At 42.8% G+C, this 22962-nt stretch overlaps 2 protein-coding genes across 7 annotated transcripts; one reads left to right on the forward strand and one right to left on the reverse strand.

The window, feature by feature from the left end:
• Window positions 1-10588: 10588 nt before the first annotated feature.
• Window positions 10589-17375, reverse strand: LOC121581252 (cysteine-rich with EGF-like domain protein 2). Of its 4 annotated transcripts, none has more exons than XM_041896751.2 (11): window positions 17276-17375; window positions 16423-16505; window positions 16130-16240; window positions 15806-15897; window positions 15542-15718; window positions 15283-15381; window positions 15086-15169; window positions 14822-14917; window positions 11566-11706; window positions 11226-11297; window positions 10589-11020 (listed from the first exon to the last, which is right to left on the reverse strand). In XM_041896751.2, the coding sequence occupies exons 1-11, from the start codon at window positions 17336-17338 to the stop codon at window positions 10962-10964; spliced, it is 1077 nt and encodes a 358-aa protein (XP_041752685.1). In that variant the 5' UTR covers window positions 17339-17375; the 3' UTR covers window positions 10589-10961. The 4 variants fall into 4 exon arrangements, with proteins under 4 accessions (XP_041752685.1, XP_041752684.2, XP_041752686.2 ...); XM_041896750.2 differs by lacking the exon at window positions 17276-17375 and adding an exon at window positions 16930-17263; XM_041896752.2 differs by lacking the exons at window positions 11226-11297; window positions 17276-17375 and adding an exon at window positions 16930-17263.
• Window positions 17376-17440: 65 nt separating this feature from the next.
• LOC121581251 (dol-P-Man:Man(7)GlcNAc(2)-PP-Dol alpha-1,6-mannosyltransferase-like) lies at window positions 17441-22895 on the forward strand. 3 transcript variants are annotated; one of them, XM_041896746.1, is made up of 9 exons: window positions 17441-17625; window positions 17868-18000; window positions 18204-18377; window positions 20059-20253; window positions 20534-20637; window positions 20875-21098; window positions 21332-21501; window positions 21803-21878; window positions 21970-22895. In XM_041896746.1, the coding sequence occupies exons 1-9, from the start codon at window positions 17467-17469 to the stop codon at window positions 22208-22210; spliced, it is 1476 nt and encodes a 491-aa protein (XP_041752680.1). In that variant the 5' UTR covers window positions 17441-17466; the 3' UTR covers window positions 22211-22895. The 3 variants fall into 3 exon arrangements, with proteins under 3 accessions (XP_041752680.1, XP_041752681.1, XP_041752683.1); XM_041896747.1 differs by having other exon boundaries at window positions 20059-20238; XM_041896749.1 differs by lacking the exon at window positions 18204-18377.
• The last annotated feature ends 67 nt before the right edge of the window (window positions 22896-22962 follow it).

Below are 22962 nucleotides of genomic sequence, written 5' to 3' on the forward strand. Positions count from 1 at the left end.
CGGCAGAAGTCATGCTGGATTGACTGCATGGCCAATGTATTCAAAGTTTTCTGGCCCATGGTGTTGAATGTTTATCCTTTTAAGCTTGGAAAAGAGACCCTTGAACTCAGACATGGACCACACCCACTCCACTGAATAGCAGGCTAGTGATGGCTTTGCAACGCTTGCAGTTAGCCACTGATTCCTTTCAAACCACTTTTGTTGAATTTGCGATTTCCAACTTGTGTAATGTTTATGTCCAATGGCTGATGAGCACTGATACGTTTTATCTATAATTTCTCTTTTTTTTTTACAAGGATTGAAAAGGATTTGGCAGTAGATTGTCGATGTGATTTATGATGATGACTGCTTGTCTAGCTTGCTAGCTAAGATTTTGAAAGTGTGATGTTGACATGATCAGTCCAATCTAAGCTACGGTAGATATAACGTGATTTGATGTCATTTTATCTGTGGCCAATGACCTTGAGCCTTCTTGGATGTGCACTTCTAATGTAACTCTATGGCAGCACCCAAGGGGCTTGCATTTTCGAGCTCTCCCTGTAGATTTTGCAGTGACGTAGTGTCCCCATGAGTGACAGTACACTGACCCAATCACGGCACAAGTAGAGAACATTACCAACCCCTACGCTCCATATTTTCCGCTAGCTGCCACACCACCACAGAAAGCACTGAGCTAGGCTGAAACACCTGCATTTTGGAGCTGCCTTACTCAATAATGCAAAAAAGAAACCATGTTTGTATGCGGCTTTATTAACTCAAATATTTACATTGTTTGCAAACTGATATGTGACACACATATTAATGCCAAAATAACATGCAAAACAGGCAACAAAACAAAATATATATACACTACAAGTCAAATGTTTGGACACACCTACTCATTCAAGGGTTTTTCTTTATTTTTACTATTTTTTACATTGTAGAATAATAGTGAAGACATCAAAACTATGAAATAACACATATGGAATAATGTAGTAACCAAAAAAGTGTTAAACAAATCAAAACATATTTTATATTTGAGATTATTCAAATAGCCACCCTTTGCCTTGATGACAGTTTTGTACACTCTTGTCATTCTCTCAACCAGCTTCATGAGGTAGTCACCTGGAATGCATTTCAATGAACAGGTGTGCCTTCTTAAAAGTTAATTTGTGGAATTTATGGCAAGAAAAGCTCAAATAAGCAAAGAGAAACGACAGTCCATCATTACTTTAAGACATGAAGGTCAGTCAATACTGAACATTTCAATAACTTTTTCAAGTGCAGTCGCAAAAACCATCAAGCGCTATGATGAAACTTGCTCTCATGAGGACCACCACAGGAATGGAAGACCCGGAGTTACCTCTGCTGCAGAGGATAAGTTCATTAGAGTTACCAGCTTCAGAAATTGCAGCCCAAATAAATGCTTCACAGAGTTCAAGTAACAGACACATCTCAACATCAACTGTTCAGAGGGGACTATGTGAATCAGGCCTTCATGGTCGAATTGTTGCAAAGAAACCACTACTAAAGGACACCAACAAGAAGAAACACGACCAATGGACATTAAACCGGTGGCAATGTGTCCTTTGGTCTGGAGTCCAAATTGGAGATTTTTGGTTCAAACCGCCGTGTCTTGATGATCTCCGCATGTGTAGTTCCCACCATGAAGCATGGAGGAGGAGGTGTTATGGTGTGGAGGTGCTTTGCTGGTGACACTGTCTGTGATTTATTTAGAATTCAAGGCACACTTAACCAGCATGGCTACCACAGCATTCTGCAGCGATACGCCATCCCATCTGGTTTGGGCTTAGTGGGACTATCATTTGTTTTTCAACAGGACAATGACCTAACACACCTCCAGGCTGTGTAAGGGCTATTTTACCAAGAAGGAGAGTGATGGAGTGCTGCATCAGATGACCTGGCCTCCACAATCCCCCGACCTCAACCCCTTCAATGCTGCAGAAATCCCAGATCTGTACCTTGACACAATCCTGTCTCTAAGACCAATTCCTTCGACCTCATGGCTTGGTTTTTGCTCTGACGTGCACTGTCAACTGTGGGACCTTATATAGACAGGTGTGTGCCTTTCCAAATCATGTACAATCAATTGAATTTACCACAGGTGGACTCCAATCAAGTTGTAGAAACAGCTCAAGGATGATCAATGAAAACAGGATGCACCTGAGCTTAAGCTTAATTTCGAGTCTCATAGCAAAGGGTCTCAATACTTACACTACCAGTCAAAGGTTTGGACACACCAACTCATTCAAGGGTTTTTTATTTATTATTGAGATGGTTTGGGATGAGTCGGACGGCAGAGTGAAGGAAAAGCAGCCAACAAGTGCTAAGCATATGTGGGAACTCCTTCAAGACGGTTGGAAAAGCATTCCAGGTGAAGCTGGTTGAGAGAATGCCAAGAGTGTGCAAAGCTGTCATCAAGGCAAAGGGTGGCTATTTGAAGAATCTCAAATGTAAATATATTTTGATTTGTTTAACTATTTTTTGTTCACTACATGATTCCATATGTGTTATTTCATAGTTTTAATGTGTTCACTATTATTCTACAATGTAAAAAAATAGAAAAAATAAAGAAAAACCCTTGAATGAGTAGGTGTGTCCAAACTTTTGACTGGTACTGTATATATATATATATTTTAGAATTTTTAATTTTTTAATTTTTTATTTTGCTAAACAGGTGGGGATCAAAACAGGTGGGGCAGAGCGGGTCGCCATTGCCCCCTGGCTGCAAGCAGGTATATGTTTGTGAGGGAGAGATGCTCGGTTCTCTCTGGTCAAGGTCATTATGTCTACTCCATGTCTCCACCAGGCGTATATCTCTTATTTATATTTATGTAATGTATGTGTGTGAGAGTATCCATGACCGAGTGAAAGAGAAAATGTTGTATTTTAGGTTTGGGAGGTTTAACCTCAGCTCTCACACAGGCTCCCTCACTTGGCTCTGTGTTTCCAGGCCAGGCAGGCCAGGGGAACAGCCCAGGGAACAGGTCTGGGGCTCTGTGTGTGGAAACTGGGGCCTGGTGCAAAAGAGCAAGGTGACGCCAGGCACCACAGAGAGCCTGTTGTTAGACTCGCGTAGCGCTGGGGAGAGCAGGGCTGCATCCCAAATGGTCCCCTATTCCCAGGGCTCTGGTCAAAAGTAGTGCACTACAGGGAACAGGGTGCAATTTGGGATGCAAACCAGGGAGAGCTGGGGGCATAGCTGTGTGTGGCGGGAGCCTCTACATCTGGTTCTAGTTAGGAACTCTTTCAGTGGACTTGGGTTGCATTTCAAAACAAGCGGCCTGCGTGAACGCAGCAGACACACAGGAGCAGGGAGGAATGGCACATATAGGCACACACACAGGCACAAGAACACTCTCTTTCTCCCTCTCTCTATCATCTCCACCCACTAACTAAATGGTCACATTCTGCGAGCAGTGTGAGCTACAGGGGAGGCAGAGAGGGGAGGCAGGGAAGAGAAGGGAGGCAGAAATGGCAGGCAGGAGGAGGAGGGGAGGTGGAAAAGGGGCCAAAAGCCGGCTCTTTGACTGACTTTCTCTCTCACAAAATGAATATTGAAAGATACATTTCTGTCCCCATGCATTTTGGATAAGAAAGTGTTCTCATCCATGCTTTGCCACCAAGTTTTACTCTAAGTTTGAAAATTGGCCTGAAATGTTAGTGCTGCTTTGTTACATAATGTCAATTCTGATTCCGAAAGCATCCATCTGGGCTCCAGTGTGTTCCAGTGTGTTCCAGTGTGTGTGTGTGTGTGTGTGTGTGTGTGTGTGTGTGTGTGTGTGTGTGTGTGTGTGTGTGTGTGTGTGTGTGTGTGTGTGTGTGTGTGTGTGTGTGCATACTTGTGTGTGTGTGTTGGTTCCTTTTGGCTTGGGTGCAAGTGTGTACAAGTGTGTGTGGGCAAGAGCCGGATGGAGAGAGTGGGAAGTAAAAGAAAGCACCATTCAGTTCCACAGTCAGTAACACACAGACAGAGAGCCATAGTGCTCCACCAGTACCGGCTGCAATGACACACTCATTGTTGAATCAATGCGGAGCCAGAAACAAACCAAATCTTGGCCAAGCAAACAAGCACAAATGCCATAAACAATTATATAAATATCTGTGATCAAGCTGACTGCTTATTGGCCACACAGACACTCCATTCAGGCATTTCTCTACAGATGATTAGAGGTAGTAACAAAAGTATTCTGACCCCCCTGATGCATGCTTTACCCTGAGGTCAGAGTGCAGGGAAAGGCTAAGAGGGTGTTGTGAAAATAATCACGGTGCCTCACCAATTATTCTCAACATCTTAGCTATTTCATTCACCGTCGGCCAATCGCTGAGCCATTTTCAAGTTGTCAATCGGACCATTGAGAAGGGTTTAGAGTTTAGGCAATAACATGTAACCACACAAAGGAGAAGAGGGAATGGAGTAGACATGTGGAAAGGAAAAGCACTTGTTGACCGGACTGGAGGGAGGGGAGAGAGGGAGGGATGGAGGGGGAAGCCGCTGGATGGCTTGTTATTCTCCTACGAATTAGGCCTGTGTACACAGACAGCAGCAGTAGGCCAGGCTTGTCCTGTCTCTCCTCTGAGGATTGTGGACTCACAGGGCCCACCTCCTACCACTTTACTACTGGCTGGACACGATACACAGGCCAGGCACATAACCATCCTACTCAGGTAGAGGAGATGAGAGGATGAAAGGAGGAAAGAGGGAAAGGAGAACATGAGAGGGTAGAGGGGAAGAGGGGGGAAAGAGGCATAAAAGAAGAGCAAAGAGGGAGAGGAGGATAGGGGGAAATGAAATTAGGAGGGAGGGAGGAGAGGGTAAGAGGAGAGCGGTGGAGGGGAGAGAAGGACAGGAGGAGAGAGGTGGGGAGGGGGAAAGGATGTTAACCCCGGGGGCAAAGATATGGACTGATACAGGTGTCTGAATGGGGGCTCAGCAGGGAGGAAATGAGGGGGTGTTGGTGACACACATCTCCCATTCGATCTTAGACACTGGTCAGTTTTGCATTTTTTCTTCTAATGGTTTTGGTTAGTATTGGGGGAGGGTAAGCTGATTCTAGATCTTTGCCTAGAGGCAAAGTCTACCTGGAGCGTTCCTAAAGGGAAGCTCCCTTGTCGCATACATAAGAGCAGCTAGATCAATGGCTATAAGCTGGGCCACAAACCAAAGTGTTTGGTCCTGAGGTTAAAGCCCAACAGTAAAAAAAGAATCTTCTGAGTCTGACTAGGAAACGGTCCTTAAAGCGGCAATCAGAAGCTTAAAGCTGAGGGATGGAGCTGGAGAAATGTAACCACTCTAAGATTCACAGCGCTATGGCAGCAAGGACTTATCGTCCATGGTATCAAAATATAGTTTTAACCATGTTTCGATGGTATCTAGAGTTTGTTTACATGAACTTTGTTTACAAATATCGGAGTGAAACAAGCTTATATTTTGGGTTCTGATGAGGTAGGATAATTTCACAAAGCTCAACAAGTTTTATTAGTCAAGAATCAATTATATTTACGTCATTTAGCAGACGCTCTTATCCAGAGCGACTTACATGAGCAATTAGGGTTAAGTGCCTTGCTCAAGGGCACATCGACAGATTTTTCACCTAGTCGGCTTGGGGACTAGAACCAGCGACCTTTCGGTTACTGGCACAACACTCTTAACCACTAAGCTACCTGCCGCCCTATGTGGGTACATATCAGTGGAGGCTGCTGAGGGGAGGACGGCTCATAATAATGGCTGGAACTGAGTCTTTTTGGCTGGAATGGAGTGAATGGAATGGTATCAAGCACATTCATGGCTGGAATGGAGTGAATGGCCATTCCAGCCATTATTATGAGTGGTCCTACCCTCAGCAGTCTCCACTGGTACATATAATTTATTTATTTAAAAAAATATTTATGTATGTAACGACTGCAGATTGCCCCTTTAAGACGACTGCGGTATATGGCTGGTTTGGCTTTGAATTGTTAATGTGGCCAGATTATATTAGTGACACTGACATTTAATTCACTGGGTTACAGTATGTTTGTCTAAACAAGTTCGCCACCTAGTGGAGAATAGGCACTTGAACAGGATCAATGCCAGCGTCAAATTAGTCTCGTCCACCAGCCGGATACTGTATCTCGCTGCCGAGAGTAATTAGCCTGGGCACAAGGTTAGGATCAAATAACCATAGAGAGAGAGAGAGTATAAGGATGATACTCAGATTAGCAATAGGTTGACATGTGTAAACAAGTGTGCCCAAAAGAGCTGCTGATATATGCCCCAAATTGCTGACCTGTTAGAAGGCAGCTAGCTGACCCAGCACTGCTCCCTGCCTCCCTCTCTATCACTGTCTTTCTCTCTCTCTGCCCCCCACCCCACCCAACACCACTCTCTAATACACACATGCGCATAAACACGTGTACATGCTCACAAAATGTGATTATTTCGAACATCACTTTCATTACAGCTGCTGATTAATTTGCAAGGGCAATACACACACATGCATGGTGACATAACTGTCTGACAAGTGGTAGATGTACTGTACATTCACATAGCAGTATGAAAAGTACCCTGAACTCTTGATGTACTCTTCTGAAGGGAGAGGTAAGGTACACATGACATGGTGGAGTGGCTATCCACTGTACTATGTGACTAACAGCAACACAATACAAACCTACATACTATTTTCACAGGATTTCATGACAGTGCGTTGTCATAAACACAGTCCTTTGAAATCTCATTCAATGTTTTGGTATTTCAATTTCATCTTCTTTAAAAAATGTAAACAGTCAAACGTTATGTGCTCATGTTACGTAACATCCAGTAGTAGATCAAGGTGGTCAGAATGACGATAAAGTGTGAATTACTCTGCTGAGCCCTCATAACATTTTCAAAGAGGAACTGATCTTATTCTCAATCCCACTCAGGGTCACCATCGAGATCAAACAGAACCAGATGATATCGATATTGGTCAGGAAATGAAAGAGAAGGGATAACGCAAAGCAAAAACCAACGTCCCAAATGGCACCCTATTCCCTATGTAGTGCACCACTTTTGATCAGAGCCCCAAGTAATGCACTATATAGGGAATAGGGTGCCGGCAGGCCCTGGTCAAAAGTAGTGCACTATATAGGGAATAGGGTGCCATTTGGGACACATACACAAGATCTGGATCACTATAAAGCCTGTTTTAATAAGCAGCATAAGAGCTGGTACCTGCTTTGAAACTGTTGTGGCTATGGCTTTCTTTGATGTGGTGACTGGGGTTATTACAAACAGACTTTACTCAAAAGTCCAAACTAATTTCCCTGCTTATACAGTCTCAATAGTATGAAGTGATGTAATCAACAACAACAAAATCAAAAAAGCATAACAGGTTATGATTAAAGAATGTCGTCATGGCATAATTTAGATCATAACATGATAATGCTGATGTTTCAATGTTATGATTCGATGGCTCAATGTTATGCTGACTAAACATTATGATTGATTTTATATTGAAGGACTGCGCATCCAACACACCATTCCATAAAGTAGACATGTACAATTTTGCCCAAATGCCTAAAACAGACTGATGGCCAGTCTCGAGAAAATGCTTCAAACATTTCGTGAAAATGTCTGAAAGATACTGAAGGCCAGAAAGTAGCTCTTCAAACATCCTCCTATTCCCTCCTAGTGCCTCATGGACTGGATACATCATCTCATCTCACACAGCTTCCTTGTTCCTACTCCTCCATGTTTGTTTACATCCTCCATCATCATAAACATGGCCCAGACACCACGCCAACACTAATAAACGCTGAAGCCATGGCACCTCTCTTCTTCGACCAACCAATGCAGTCGATGATGACTGACCGCACTGAGCTGAGGCTGGCGTGCAGCTCTCGTCTAGAGGTGGAAACAAGACAAAGCCTTCCTGAGAGATCAAAGTCAAAGTCCTTTAATTCCTGATGTGTGTGTGGGTTAGAGATCAGAGCGGTGACACTCACGCAAACATGTAAGGGTGTGTGCACACACACACACACACACACACACACACACACTGGCTCAGAGATCAGAGAGAGGGGCAACATCAAGTCCATCTGACCAGTCTGTCCGCAGAGTCTCTCGGTAGCGTTGCGCAGCAGAAGTGTGTGTGCCAACACCACTCCCTTCAGTCTCCTGAGAAATGTGCTGCTGTCTGCCTCTGACTCAGGTCTGGCTCAGGTCTGCATCAGACTGCAGCAGACAGCACTGGTTACATTCAGACTCACTCCTAGGAGCAGAGCACAAGTCTCAAATGACTTTATATGCCCTGCATAGTGCAATACTTTTCAACAGAGTAATACATCATATAGTGCACTACTTATGACCAAAGAAAGCAGCTGTGAATAAGTGAAAAGATTATGGATATTTGTGATAGGTCTTTTCAGTGGCCTTGATGTATCACCTTAATTTAGCTAGAAGGGAGGGTGAGTGACTCATAATTGGGTCATGATGGAAAGGCAGAAGGGTTGGTAGTCCACTGTATAAACAGGCTGTGCTCAGCTGCTCGCGGGTGTATATGAGCAGCATTCAAATTATAACACAGAGCTCCCTGTATCTCAACAATAGGGGTCAGCCATGTTACAGAGGTCACAGGGAAGGGGAGTCAGTCAGGCCAGGACATTAATTCACTTCACACAACAATACAATTTCCCAGCAAGCAGCTCCTCTACTCTGCCTCAGGCCACAATACAGGCCCCAGCTGGTTTCTCCTCTACTCAAACTCAGGGCCCGTCCCAAAGGCACTCTATTCCCTATGTAGTGCATTACTTTTGACCAGGGCCCATAGGGCAGTAATGCACTATATAGGGAATAGGATGCCATTTGGGATACAACCAGATACATCCAAGACTGTATCCATTCTCAAACTGTGTCTGCAGGGCTTTAAATTTGTCCAGGCTTTATTGATGGACGGCGGTTTCTCAGTCCAGCTGTGTGTAGAAAAAGCAGACCTGACCACATCAGAAGAGTACAGAGGAAAGAAGCGAGCCACATCACAGGCAGTAGCTTGAGCGAAAGCACATGGTACAACTGCTTCACTGCTTTGCAGCATTCCGAACCCCAAACCACAGTTGGAGGAGGAGGGGTGAGAGGAGAGGGGGAACGAGTATCCTGCATTGCACTGCCGTGGCCCATCATTGACCCTACATCCATGGGCACACTGCCCTCTGAGAAGTTAATTCAGATCATAGCATGACATTCATTAAGGTCAGGCCCATCCAAAACTCCACAACCAAAGAGTCATCATCATGCCCAACCAGCTGGTCAGCCTAGAGATGCATGTACAAAGTATCAATGGATGACACCTGTCTGTCTTGAACTCATGAATACATTTCTGAAAGAAAATATAAACATTTTCAGCGTCCCCAGCTCATGCTCCCAATTTCATCATGCCTTGGGAAGTCTGTCTGTACTCCCTGTCCTTGTGATCACCCTGAGTACAACCGGACCATGTGGACCACAGCTGGCCTTTACTGGCAGCACACAACCACAACAGAGAGGTGGAAGAGAGCCTAGCACCCCTTCAACCAACCCACACACACACACACTTGTGGACTTCTGAGGCCATTTGACAGTTCAGGCAGGGATTTACTCCACAAAAGGGTTAGAATGCATGCTAAAAATAACATCTGAATGGAGTGTACTAGTTCCTTTTGAAGTGCCTTGGTCTGGGAAAGTCAGCTGCAAAGACTTCCATGTCAATCTTCACAGTTTATTGTTGTTTCCGAGCTTGAGAGAGCGAGCGAGAGAGAAATGCTGAAAAAGAGCAAAGTTGAAGGACTACTCATGGCATCACTAAGTCTCCACAGCAACCTGTTGTGACACAAACACATACTTTCCTCACTGACTGCAATATACTGTTGAGTTGGTGGAGTGTTGCAAGTGGAGCTTTCCTTGTGTTTCCGAGCACTATTAGGGCATCACAAAAACGACTACTACTCCCCCTAACCTATCTACTACTTATCTATACAAACCTGAATTGCATTTGTTGTATTCCACTGTGTGTAGGCCTATTTAGCACAAGTAGAGAGATCTTGGTCCATCTAACTTTACAATGCTGACATAACATCTTGCATCTGGGTGCAAAGAAACAATTGTCTTCAGTGGAAAGCACCAGCCAGGACAGGTTTCAACTGGATCCTCTTTCAGCTCTACGGCTGCAAAGACAGTCAAAACAACTTACATCATCCCTGAAGGTGGTGAGAAGCAGGTTAGTGGGATATGCTGCCTTTGATCAGGAGCAGAAAACAGTTGAAAGATGATTATTTAGGATCAGGGTCATACAAACACATACACATTTCACTAGTTGATCCACAAGACATGGTCGTCAAGCTTTTCAATTGCCTAACCCTAAAATAATACCATATTTGATCAATTTTATATCAAACAAAACAAAAACAGTACATTTCATTCTGACTATTCATCCAACCAACAGCTGATTTGAGATGTATTCTTTGTGGTTAGGGTGCCACTCTGTGTTCAACTTTGGAAACTACAACAGTATTTAAATTGCATTGACTGCACCCAAGAAGATGTCATAGGCACTGCTAATCCAGAAAGATCCATAATCAGACATATGCACCATCATTTCTGTTCTCAAACTTTATTAGAATTATGATCAAAATCCTGCATACATTTAAAAACCAGACAACAATAGACAACACTTGTTGGGTTAACCACAGCAACAACAAGAACCAGAGTATTTGGGGGTTGAACCTTTATTTTCTCAGCCATTCTGTTGGCTGTCCATCCATGATCCACAGGTATAAAAAGTCTGTAAAGACTGCAGTATGCATGTCGAGTGTTCAATAAATGCCATGTAGTCCCAATGCTTTAAAAGGAGTGGCCTCAAGATATTCTGATGCTGTGAGCTATAGGGGTGTAGTCTCACGGGTGACACCCACTTCTTAATACTCCAAATGCTCTTCCTGGTTTGTTCCTATTGGTTCATTTCCTGAGGTTAAAGGTCCTCGTGCTCTTCTGGACGTTTCACTGTTTCAGCTACTTCCTCATTCTCCTCTGAAGTTAACAAAGACAAAACCACAAGCACTTGAAAATAAGAACTGACCAGGGCTGGAAGTCCCACACCCCTCAACTCATCTGCTGTACAAGGCAACACAATATCCTTTCCTTATGTGTTTATTTTGTCTTTATGTATAGTGTATGCTGCAAAAGGAATGACCTCATTGAGGACATTGAAGTTTCTCTAATTCTAAACACATACTTGCTTGATCATGCACTGATGTCAAATACAGCTTCAACCAAGAGAACCAAGAGTCATCTGATACAACTGCACCTGCAGTATTTCATAGAGAGTATACTGTTACTGTAGTAGTAACTACAGTGTACTTAACCTGCCAAGTCAGAGTGATTTGATTTGGATTTAACTACATTCATGGTTGTGGTCGACAATACTTATTATGCAGAATGCAGTTACATAAAAAAAAACAATATTTCAATAACACAAGATAACTAACTACACTCAATTAAAGTCTGTTGTCATCATGTATAAAATGCATTTTAAAATCATAAATCAACTAGTTCAGATTGTTATTATTGATTACCTGGCTCTGGTATTTTGACACAGACTCCGTCCTGTTCCTCGTACCTGCTGGCACAGATACAGATGTAGCTTCCTTTGTTGTTCACACACTCCTGGTTCTCCGCAGTACACACAGCGTCAGGCTGCTCACACTCGTTCACATCTGTACAGAGAACAGATCAACAATCAAATTGGTTTTCAGCACTGTCTTTTTTTACATTTATTGAAAGCATTAACTCTCCTCAGTGTACTCATTTCATGACTCTAGAACCAAGATAATGTATTCAAAATAGCTTCTGAAGTTTTATAATTGTATGTTCGTTAATGGGAAAATATGGTGATTTTTGTCAATTGCATGAAAAGTTTTTGTTTTGGAGATAAGAGGTTTTCATCAGACAGCGATGTTTTATAAAGCCCTTTTACATCAGTACTTTTATAGTAACAAACAGGACCCTCCTCCTCAGTGAATTTCATAAAAAAGTGAAACATTAAAACAAGTTATCCTTTTTAGATAAAACTATACTAAATATATTCACGTCACCAAATAATTGATTTAAAAAAAAACACTGTTTTGAAATGAAGGTCTACTGTAGCCTCAACAGCACTCTGTCGGGTAGCACGATGGTGTAGCCGGAGGTCAGCTAGTTTCCGTCCTCCTCTGGGTACACTGACTTCAATACAAAACTTAGTAGGCTCATGGTTCTCATCCCATTCCAAAGACTTCCACAGTAATTATGACAACTTCCGGAGGATGTCCTCCAACCTATCAGAGCTCTTGCAGCATGAACTGACATGTTGTCCATCCAATTAAAGGATCAGAAAATGAATCTAGTACTGAAAGCATACGCTACAGCTAGCTAGCAATGCAGTGCATAAAATGTGGTGAGTAGTTGACTCAAAGAGAGAAAGACAATAGTTGAACAGTTTTGAACAAAGTTATTTATTTAAAAATGGAGAAACAAGAGAGAGAGAGAGAGCTAGCTATATTTAGTTGTATTTCTTTCATTTTCACTTAGCTAGCAAATGCAGCTAGCTAGTTTAGCCTACTTAAACAGAGAGGAATGCTATGTAACAAGCTAGTTATGGCTATCCAACACTGGAACTCTTCAAAGTCAAGGTAAGCTTTTGGTTTTATTAATTTATTGCCACCAGGGCCCACCGGTGCAACTGCTAAACTGCTTGCTGACTGTACACTGTACTGCATGATTGTAGCGGGTTTACTAATGTGTTGGTTCTAGTAGCTATGTTGGCAATGACGTTAGCTAATATGGTGACAACAATGTAGGCTGTGTGTAGCGGTTATGATATGAAGGTTTAGCTTGGAAAGTTTTATTTTCGCCTAGTCACAGACAGCTGATGTGTTGTGCACTGAAGTCCACAAGTGAAGGGAAAAAGTGAGGAAGAGAGTGCGTAGATGCGAGAAGGAATTATACAACGAGCAAAATTATCATGCTGTTCGTATGTGGCTGCTATGAAAGTGAACTGTGTTTGCGTGTGATCAGGGGTGTATTCATTCCGGCAATTCAGTTGAAAAACGTTTCTTAAACGGAAGCAATCGGAATGGGGATAAACATACCTGAGTTTGTCCAATAGAAACTCTCGTTTGCAACTGTTGGACTAATGATTACACCATAGATCAGCTAGATGAAGGCAAGAGTGTGCAAGGCAGTATTGAATGTGTCACGGTCTGTCACCTTGATTACTTTAATTTCTCTCGACCTCTGTACCTACGTTGTAAACTTTCATTCGTAGACTAGGTTGTAGCAACCTCATGATGGGTATAGGGAACATGTGAGTATTATCTATTAGCCTAAACCTATCGATGTTACATTGAGCTGGGTGAATAGAATATGAATGACAGTCATCCAATATGCTGTAATAGAAATAAGGCCATGCTCTTAAAACAAATAATCGTCCTCCCTCATCATAAACATCACCGACCGCCAAGGAGTTACAAGCACGTCAATAAGCATTCAACAACATCCATGTCATTCCCATTTCATTTAAAGCTGCAATTTGTAACTACTTGGTCGACCCAACCAAATTCATATAAAAATGTGAGTTACAGATCTGTCATTCTCATTGAAAACAAGTCTACGAAGCGGTAGATCTGTTCTATGTGTGCTATTTCTATGCTTCCCATTTTTAAGTATTTTACTTTCGGTTTTGTACACCAGCTTCAAACAGCTGAAAATACAATATTTTTGGTTATGGAAAATATATTTCACAGCAGTTTAGATGGTACAATGATTCTCTACACTATACTTGCTTGTTTTGTCACAAACTGAAATTATGCAAGCCATTAGAATTTCAGCAACCAGGCAATGGTGGAGCGATTTCTGCATAGTGCATCTTTAAAGCATAAAAAGGATATTTAAGCAAAGTATCTGACTGTCTGTTAAAACATGGATCTTGGTTTAGCATGTAGAGAAATGTAGGGATAGCATTGCAGTGCGAGGGGTAATGTACTGTATCGTCCTGCCTTTAAGGTAGTGTCCAGACTATGGACATACCTCCATTGTGGACGAGTTACTCTATGTCCAAGACTACTGCCTCTCTGTTACTGGCCAACAGGGTACACAGGCTGGACAACTGACAGTGGCTACATCAGGGAGGGAAAGAAGGAAGGATAAAATAATGAATAAATATAGTCCCCTGTAGCTTAGTTGGTAGAGCATGGCACTTGCAACGCCAGGGTTGTGGGTTCGTTTCCCACAGGGGGCCAGTATGAAAAATGTATGCACTAACTGTAAGTCGCTCTAGATAAGAGCATCTGCTAAATGACTAAATGTAAATGACAGAAAGGATGAAGGAAGGAAGGAAGGAAGGAAGGAAGGAAGGAAGGAAGACAGATACTTCCTTAGTATTCCACCAGGGCCATGCTGCAAGGTGAGATGTCCTAGTTGCAAGTATGAGTAACTGTATTTGGAATGTGGGCGTGTGGGTGTGTCGAAACCTAACAGCTAATTGGGCAGATTGGTTGCCACTCAAGACTTTTGGCTGCTTCCTTGTAGCATTTTAGCTAAGCCAGTTAGGCACGTTAGGAGAACTAACGTGGCACGTTAGGAGAATGAGGTTAAGGTTAGGAAAAGGGTTAGGCTTAGCAAAAATGCTACAAGGAAGCAGCAAGCAGCCACGCAAAACGGTCTTGAGTGGCAACCAATCTGCCCAATTAGCTGTTACTTTTCGATACACCCACTTGTGTTGATCCTCCCACTTGTTTTGCAAAGCTCACTTTCAGACACACCCCACGTATGCAGTTACCTATGTCTCCCTACCTGTGCAGGTGCCCTCTGAGTCCTGGTACCCAGGAGCACAGCTCTGGCACTTATCAGGCCCTGCCCCAGTACAGCCTGAACACACCTTGTCACAGCCTGCCAGAGAGGAGAACACAGAGGTCAAATGTTAATACTTGTTTAAAGTTTATTACAAATAGCTTAGTCATGTTTATATTTTCAGTCCCTAATACAATAGCTGTATCCATCCAACAACATAGTAAATATGGTCCTCTCACTAAGTAGTAGACCACAGTTTTACAGTACCTTTACAGGAGAACGAGCCATCTGTGTTCAGACAGTACTGATCCTCTTTGCAGAGAGGAGGGTTGTTCAAGCACTCGTTCACATCTAGGGTCACACAATGAGAAGCAACAGGAAAAGTGAGTTTGATCTTGATGTCAAATTCATGACAGGAAAAGTACTTATTATGCCATGGAAAAGTATCAAAATGTCTCTCTCACCAAGACAGGTCCCCTCGTCATCCTCCCCCCAGCCCGTCTTGCACTCCTCACAGTCCTCATTGGTTAGACCAGTGCAGGTCTTGCAGGAGGCGTGACACTCTGTAGTGTAGGGGATTGAGTGGGAAAGGTGGTCTGAGATGCATGCCCTGCTCCAAATAGACCCCTAGACTGTCCCCTATGCACATTGCTTAGATCTAAAAGGACTGGATTTGTGTAAACCATTGTTAAAAATAACATGCAAACATAATAAACCAAGTACCTGTGCATAGTGAAAACGTGTCGTTCCTAATTTCATTGAAGTATCCGTCGATGCAGTCCAGACAGAACTCCCCCTTGTAACCATGGTCACAGTTGCACCTGCCGTTACCCCCTCGTGTTCCATCACCGTCACACACACCGTTGCCATGGCAAGGCCTCTCGGAACCCCCCACACAGGCTGTCAGAAGGAAAAGTTGGTTCTCATTCACCCATGGCTGGTTGGTATTAGTCAAATAAATGTGGTTTTGGAGGACTATGTCTTTACCATTGCAATCAGGGCCAAATGTTCCCTTCGAACAGCACACCTTGATGGTATCAATGCAGAACCACTTATACAGATCAGGATGCTTCTTTTGCCTGGATTGGAAGAGGGTGAGGTCAAAAATCACAATACACATTTGAATTGTAGCCTGGAAGTTCAGAGATTCCACAAGGACAAAGACAGTGATAAGGGGTCTTGAAATTGATGTCAATGGCCTATACTCCAGGAGAAGTAAAAGGCCTAAGTAAGTAAGTAGTAAGGGGTTTTGTGCTGATGGGACATGTGCTGCCCTCTTGTTCTAGCTGAGCAGTCAGGTCAAGTACTCACCTCTTGAACCACCAGGTCTCAAAGTGGTCCTCCTGCTCCTCTACCATGTGGTTACATTCAAAGCTGCTGCTGTCACACAGATTCTCCAGAATCTCAACTAGGCGGATCTCACTGAGTGGGAGGAGGGAAAGGGAAGAGGAGACAGAGAAATCAGCTTCTATTGTGCCACTGGGTCAACAGAGAATACGTGGTCTGGGTCAGCATGACAAATAGGTTTAGCAATCACTGATCAGAGCAAACAGATAGGTGATAAGCACAGCAACATGATGATGAGTGGTGTATAGGAATCTTACCTCGTCTCATATTTGGAAAGTGCCCTCTCCTCCCAAGCGGTGTTTCCTCCACCAAAGTTCTGCTTTTTCGTTCGGTCCAATCCCTGTTGGAACAGTAGTGTGAGGATGAAGACTAGCTAACCAGACACAGATTATGGCAGTCATTTGATCAATGGTGAAAATGTACTACAGCACTGTGTCTGATAATCTGGGTGTAAACAGCACACATATGTAAGCTAGTTATTAGGTCTGACTCCCACATTATAAACTGGTCTAACGTTAACTGACTAGCTGACTGACTAGTATACTGGTGTTGTGATGCTCAGTCACATTACATTGCCTACATCAAGGTCAGAAGAGGAAGGCTTAGTTACATGAATGTATTACAAGAACAATACACCATCATTGGTTGCCCACTGGTAAATAAAAGCACATCAATTGGTTGTGGTTTGAATCAGACCAATTGATAGTCCAGTCCAGCCCAGCTAGCCAAGGCAAATTATACATAGAAGAACATTTCAAACTTACCTTACTGAAGTTATCAGCTATCTGTTTGCATGTATTACATGGGCTTTTTAAGTCTTTTGCATATGTGCATTGTGATAGTAAAATAAAAGCTAGGCTACAAAATAGCCACAATAATTGACTGAACGATAGCATTTTGGCTAGCTACAGTAGCTGGATAGCAGTTGAATGACTCGAAGTTTCATATCATAGCTAACGTTACACCTTAGCCACTTGCCAGCAAGCTTCCTATCCCTAAAAACTTGCAGCACTAGCCACATATACAACACTTTATTGGAAGTTAGCTAGCGTTATCTATGCAAAGCGTACGAAAGTAATATTTACATGCAGGTAGAAAAAAAAGAGCTACCTTTTTTTTTGCGTCATCCTCTTGGTACGATTGTGGCTTGTCGTGATTTGCCATTTTGCCCATCAATCACTGTGAGTACCAATGATATTCCGCCACGAGCGGGACAACCGTCTTCTTTCTACCCACGCTGAAAAATATGTTAACGTTTCCAGATTTGTGCGCATGCGTCAACTTCCTATAAACTTCACGTCATGGCAGAGAAGAGGGCTGCGTCTGGGCAATCACTGTTGTTTTTACTAATTTCGGTGACTCTACTACATTTGTTTATTTGTCCTTTTACAAAAGTTGAAGAGAGTTTCAATTTACAGGCAGTGCATGATATTCTTTATCACAGACTTGATTTTGAAAAGGTAAGACTGAGAGCTACACATACATCAGCCAACTGACAGTAGCTAGCAAACAGTTAGCTAATCTTCTTTACACATGCATTGTGCAAATGCTGGTTGAGAGTGTTAATCTAGATCTTTTTCATCTCTTGATAAAGCCTTCTTCAACATTACCTGCCCGTAAATCATTTTGTGCCACCTAAACAATGACAAATGCCAGAACTCCATTGCTGATGTTAATAGTATCTTTCCCACTGTCTCACCAGTATGACCACCATGAATTCCCTGGTGTGGTGCCACGGACATTCCTTGGACCTGTGTTCCTATCAACGGTCTGTTCCCCACTGGTCTACCTGCTGTCACTACTGGAGGCTTCCAAATTCTACACACAGCTGATGGGTAAGTCTTGCTGCTATTATATGATACCCATGAACAACAGCAGTGCAATAGAGCAGACCTGGGTCCAATAGATTTTTCACTTTTGGGACTACTCAATTGTTTCCATAGTGCCAGACAATCTAAATCAGCTTGATAGGTAAATGACAGCTCTGTCACAAATCAGTCCACTCAAATGTATTGATGTGTACCTTTTTGCTGTCCAGTGCGAGGTTGCCTGGGAGTGTGTGTGACGTTAGCTCTATGGCGCATGCAGAGGGAGGTTCGGAGGCAGTTTGGGTCGACAGTTGCGGGACTGTTCTGTCTCACCTGCGCCTCACAGTTCCATCTCATGTTCTACAGCACGAGACCCCTCCCCAATGTATTTGCACTGCCAATAGGTAAGAGACACTGATCTATTGAAGACATGATTGTAGTATTAAACTATCTTGGATGAAAATCTTCCATACACATTTTTGCAGCATAACTTATGTATCAAAATACTGTTGGAGACAAGCCTCATGTAGGATAAAATCTATAATAAAAATGTCTACCAATGTGTTTAAGGTGCTACACAAATGATTTTTTTGCATTTTTGTATTGTAATTTCAGATAATGTCCATAATATATCTGCAGTAATAGTGGAATGATAGTGTTTCACAGTATTACTTACCCGCAGTGTTGTGATTGGCTGTGATATTCGCCTATTGATTTCTCCTGCCGGTGTGGCACCTGTTGTCAAAATAGGAAAGCTGTTTTGACTTTGTGGCTATGTTATGTAGTGGATATCGGATCAAGTGGCCAATGTAAAAATCGCTCTGCCATTTCTTGGTTGCTACAATTCTACACTGTTTGCTCAATTTCAGTGAGGAAACAAGCACTAAATATTAAATATTGTAGGGAATCATTGTACCATCTAAATCAATGTGAAATATATTTTCTATAACAAAAACTATTATTTGTACAGCTGTTTTAAAGCTGGTGGACCAAAACCAAAAGTAAGGCTCAATCGTGAATCTCTCCCATGTTACGGGAAAATGGGATGTGCTGAGGGGGGAGATTTGTTTTGAATGCAGCCTAGTGCTGTTGCAATTCACCTAGCTTACATATAGGTGAAAAATTATTGGTGTAGCACCTTTAAAATACACTACATGACCAAACGTATGTTGACACCTGCTCGTCGAACATCTCATTCTAAAATCATGGGCATTAATAAGGAGTTGGTCCCCCCTTTGCTGCTATAACAGCCTCATGAGCATTAGTGAGGTCAGGCACTGATGTTGGGCGATTACGCCTGGCTCGCAGTTGGTGTTCCAATTCATCCCAAAGTGTTCGATGGGGTTGAGGTCAGGGCTCTGTGCAGGCCAGTCAAGTTCTTCCACACCAATCTCGACAAACCCAGATTCGTCCCTCGGACTGCCAGATGATAAAGCGTGATTAATCACTCCAGAGAACGCATTTCCACTGCTCCAGAGTCCAATGGTGGCGAGCTTTACACCACTCCAGCCGACGTTTGGCATTGCACATGGTGATCTTAGGCTTGTGTGCGGCTGCTCGGCCATGGAAACCCATTTGATGAAGCTCCCGACAAACAGTTATTGTGCAGACGTTGCCTCCAGAGGCAGTGTATATGATTTCTACACGCTTCAGCACTCGGCGGTCCCGTTCTGTGAGCTTGTGTGACCTACCACTTCGTGGCTGAGCCGTTTGTTACTCCTAGACGTTTCCACTTCACAATAACAGCACTTACAGTTGACCGGGGCAGCTTTAGTAGGGCAGAAATTTGACGAACTGACTTGTTGGAAAGGTGGCATCCTATGACGGTGCCACGTTGAATGTCACTGAGCTCTTCAGTAAGGCCATCCTACTGCCAATGTTTGTCTATGGAGATTGCATGGCTGTGTGCTAAATTTTATACACCTGTCAGCGACGGGTGTGGCTGAAATAGCCGAATCCACTAATATGAAGGGGTGTCCACATACTTTTGTATATAGTGTATTTTAGGAGAGTCCTTTCTTCCAGCAGTTTCTCTGATGATGATAATGTTATGCAGTAAAACGGTCTGTTCTGTTTTCTTCCTAGTCCTGTTGGCGTTCACTGCATGGATGGGGCAGAGGTACGGGTCCTTCATCTGTCTCTCTGCTCTCGTCATCATCGTGTTTAGATCAGAACTGTCTCTCTACCTGGGTCTTATGCTGCTCATGTCACTACTGAGCAGGAGGCTGGGGATCCTCCAACTGCTCTACTATGCCATTCCTGCAGGTGCTCTGTCACTAGGTGAACGATAAGATATTGATACTGACTATAACCTAAATGTTGCTATTTTGTGTTCCCACTGTAAATCTGTTATCAGCAACATTAATTCTGGTCCTGGAGAACTACAGGGTGTGCAGGCTTTTGCTCCAGCCCAGCACTAACACAGCTGGCTAAGCTATAGTAGTTAGATGAGTTGGGTGTGCTGTAGCTTGCCTGGAACAAATACATACATACCCTGTAGTTTTTCAGGATTAGAAGTGTCTTTAGATGAACGTCTAATTTTATATTCTGTCTCTTTCAGCTTTGACTGTCGGCATTGACTCATTATTCTGGAATAAGCTGATTTGGCCCGAGGGCCAGGTACTCTGGTACAACACCATCCTGAACAAGAGCTCCAACTGGGGAATATCCTTCACTTCACTAAATGCTTGTTATAAACTCATAACAACAATGCCCACACAGTCAACTAATTAAATCATGCAACGCAGCTTTAGACACCTGCTTCTCCTTGATCGATTCTGAGTTAGTATAAACGTTTGTGATAATATTATGAAAGTAATGGGTTAATTTTCCACTCATCACGGCGAGCCCACTTATGAAAACAACAACTTGCTAGCTTTCCTTGACTTTCTCCCCCAGTAAACCTCCCCCTTTCTGTGGTACTTCTACTCTGCTCTGCCCCGTGCCCTGGGCTGCGCAGTGCTGTTCGTCCCCCTAGGCCTGCTGGACAGACGGACACGCATCCTGCTGCTGCCTACTGTAGGATTTATCCTGCTCTACTCTTTCCTGCCCCATAAGGAGCTACGCTTTATCCTCTACACCTTCCCTGTGCTGAATATAGTGGCCGCACGGGGCTGCTCCTTCATGTAAGGAGAGAAAGCCTGTTATTGACATGATTGTTGTCTGTTCAGGGAGGTCAATTTAGTATAATAATGTTGCAAAAACATGATTAGTGCTTATTTTGACCTTCAGGATGATGGAGTCACAGTTCAATTGTAACAATTGTCTTTCGGGGGACATACGGTATGGGCTTTAAGTGTGGACAGAGAAACCACATTATATAATAATGTTGAAAACCTTTTAATTCTCGGTCCGACAGTCTGAACAACTACCACAAATCTTGGATGTATAAACTTGGCTCCTTAATCGTGGTTGGCCAGTTGGTGACAAATGCTGCATACTCCAGCATATCTCTGTACGTGTCCCATCACAACTACCCTGGAGGCAGGGGGTTGCAGGTACTACATAAACTAGTACCGTCTACATCAGGTAAGAGCAATGATGTAGTGAAGGGTAAATGCACGTCAAGGCTATTTACACACCTTTCTTATCTTGAGGGAGTATTTAACCACCTTTTGCAGGAAAATGTATTGAAAGTATAGTAGGGAGTGTTAATTTACTCGCTATCAGTGTTTACCCACCTATTTTATTTTTTTACCACTATATCACTTGGTAAGAGGTTATACATTTTTAGTTATCATCTCAGTTATAAAATCAGACAGTGAGGAAAGTGTCATGGTTGCAAAAACACTGATTTAAAGGCTGTATGTAATCAATTGCTTCTCCTCAGATGTCTCGGTTCATATTGATGTATTTGCTGCCCAAACTGGAGTGTCACGTTTCTTAGAACTGAACAGAAACTGGAGGTTAGTTTGACTAGGTATTCTATTCTGGAATATAACTGTTTCCAACCTTCTAAAGGCATTCTAAGGATTCAGCTTTGTGTTATATTGTCAGGTATGACAAGAGAGAAGACATTGGCCCTGGACACCCTGATATGAAGACATACTCCCATGTTCTGATGGAGGCCAATGCCACCCAGATAGCACTACTCAAAGGCTCCCACATGCCTTTGGTCTTCATCCAAGGTTACAGCAACATGACGTTGAATGCCTTTCGGTTTCCTTTCTTCAGTATAAACCTGGGAGGCAAACTGGTGTTGCTAGAAAGAGTACCTGACCCTGAGCATCCCAGTTGAACTGAGGACAGTGATGGTAGTTTTTCAGGATTTAGTATTTTCTTATGACCAAATTGTAAATAACCTAAACTAAATTGCAGTGTATTGAGTGTTCTGTTGTTTTCAATCACTCTTTTGGGATATAAGTTGGTTGGAGCCAGGTATTGGTAGAATACACTGATCGGATCACCTGCTTTATTTTTTAATATGTGAATGACTAAAATGTGACTGGCCAGGCCAGCTTAGATCTCCATTCACATGCAAAGAAAGTGTATATAGGCCTTTCATTACTTCAACTGAAAATTATCCATGACAATGCACTTATCCTCCAATTTTACTCCACCAAACCAGGTAACTGGTTTACTGTCTTTAACACTTCCTTCAAACAAAGTGGTCAAATAACCACAGTTCAATAATTGCCATCCTTCAAAACTGCATTATTTTCTGAAATAGGTTCCAAGAACTCATTATGCTATTGCTCCATTTAATGTGTTTTGTATGTATTTATAATTTCCCATATGAACAAAACAGCTCATCGTGAGCTTTGGAATAAAACTGAAGAGGAAATGTGAAAAATACATTGTCTTGTTTGTTGACTTAGAAGGAAGTACTTGTGCCACTTGAGGCAATATTACATGCTTCTAGAGACCACTGTTTTCAGAAAGGTTACATTTAAATGTTGCAAATAAACAACATTCCCTGGTGACTCTGTGCCCATGACAGTGTGATGTATGGGTCATGTTTAGTAGGGAGAACACTAAGTGAAACTGGCA

The sequence above is a fragment of the Coregonus clupeaformis genome, chromosome 14 (assembly GCF_020615455.1).
Source record: "Coregonus clupeaformis isolate EN_2021a chromosome 14, ASM2061545v1, whole genome shotgun sequence".
In the NCBI taxonomy this organism is placed as follows: domain Eukaryota; kingdom Metazoa; phylum Chordata; class Actinopteri; order Salmoniformes; family Salmonidae; genus Coregonus; species Coregonus clupeaformis.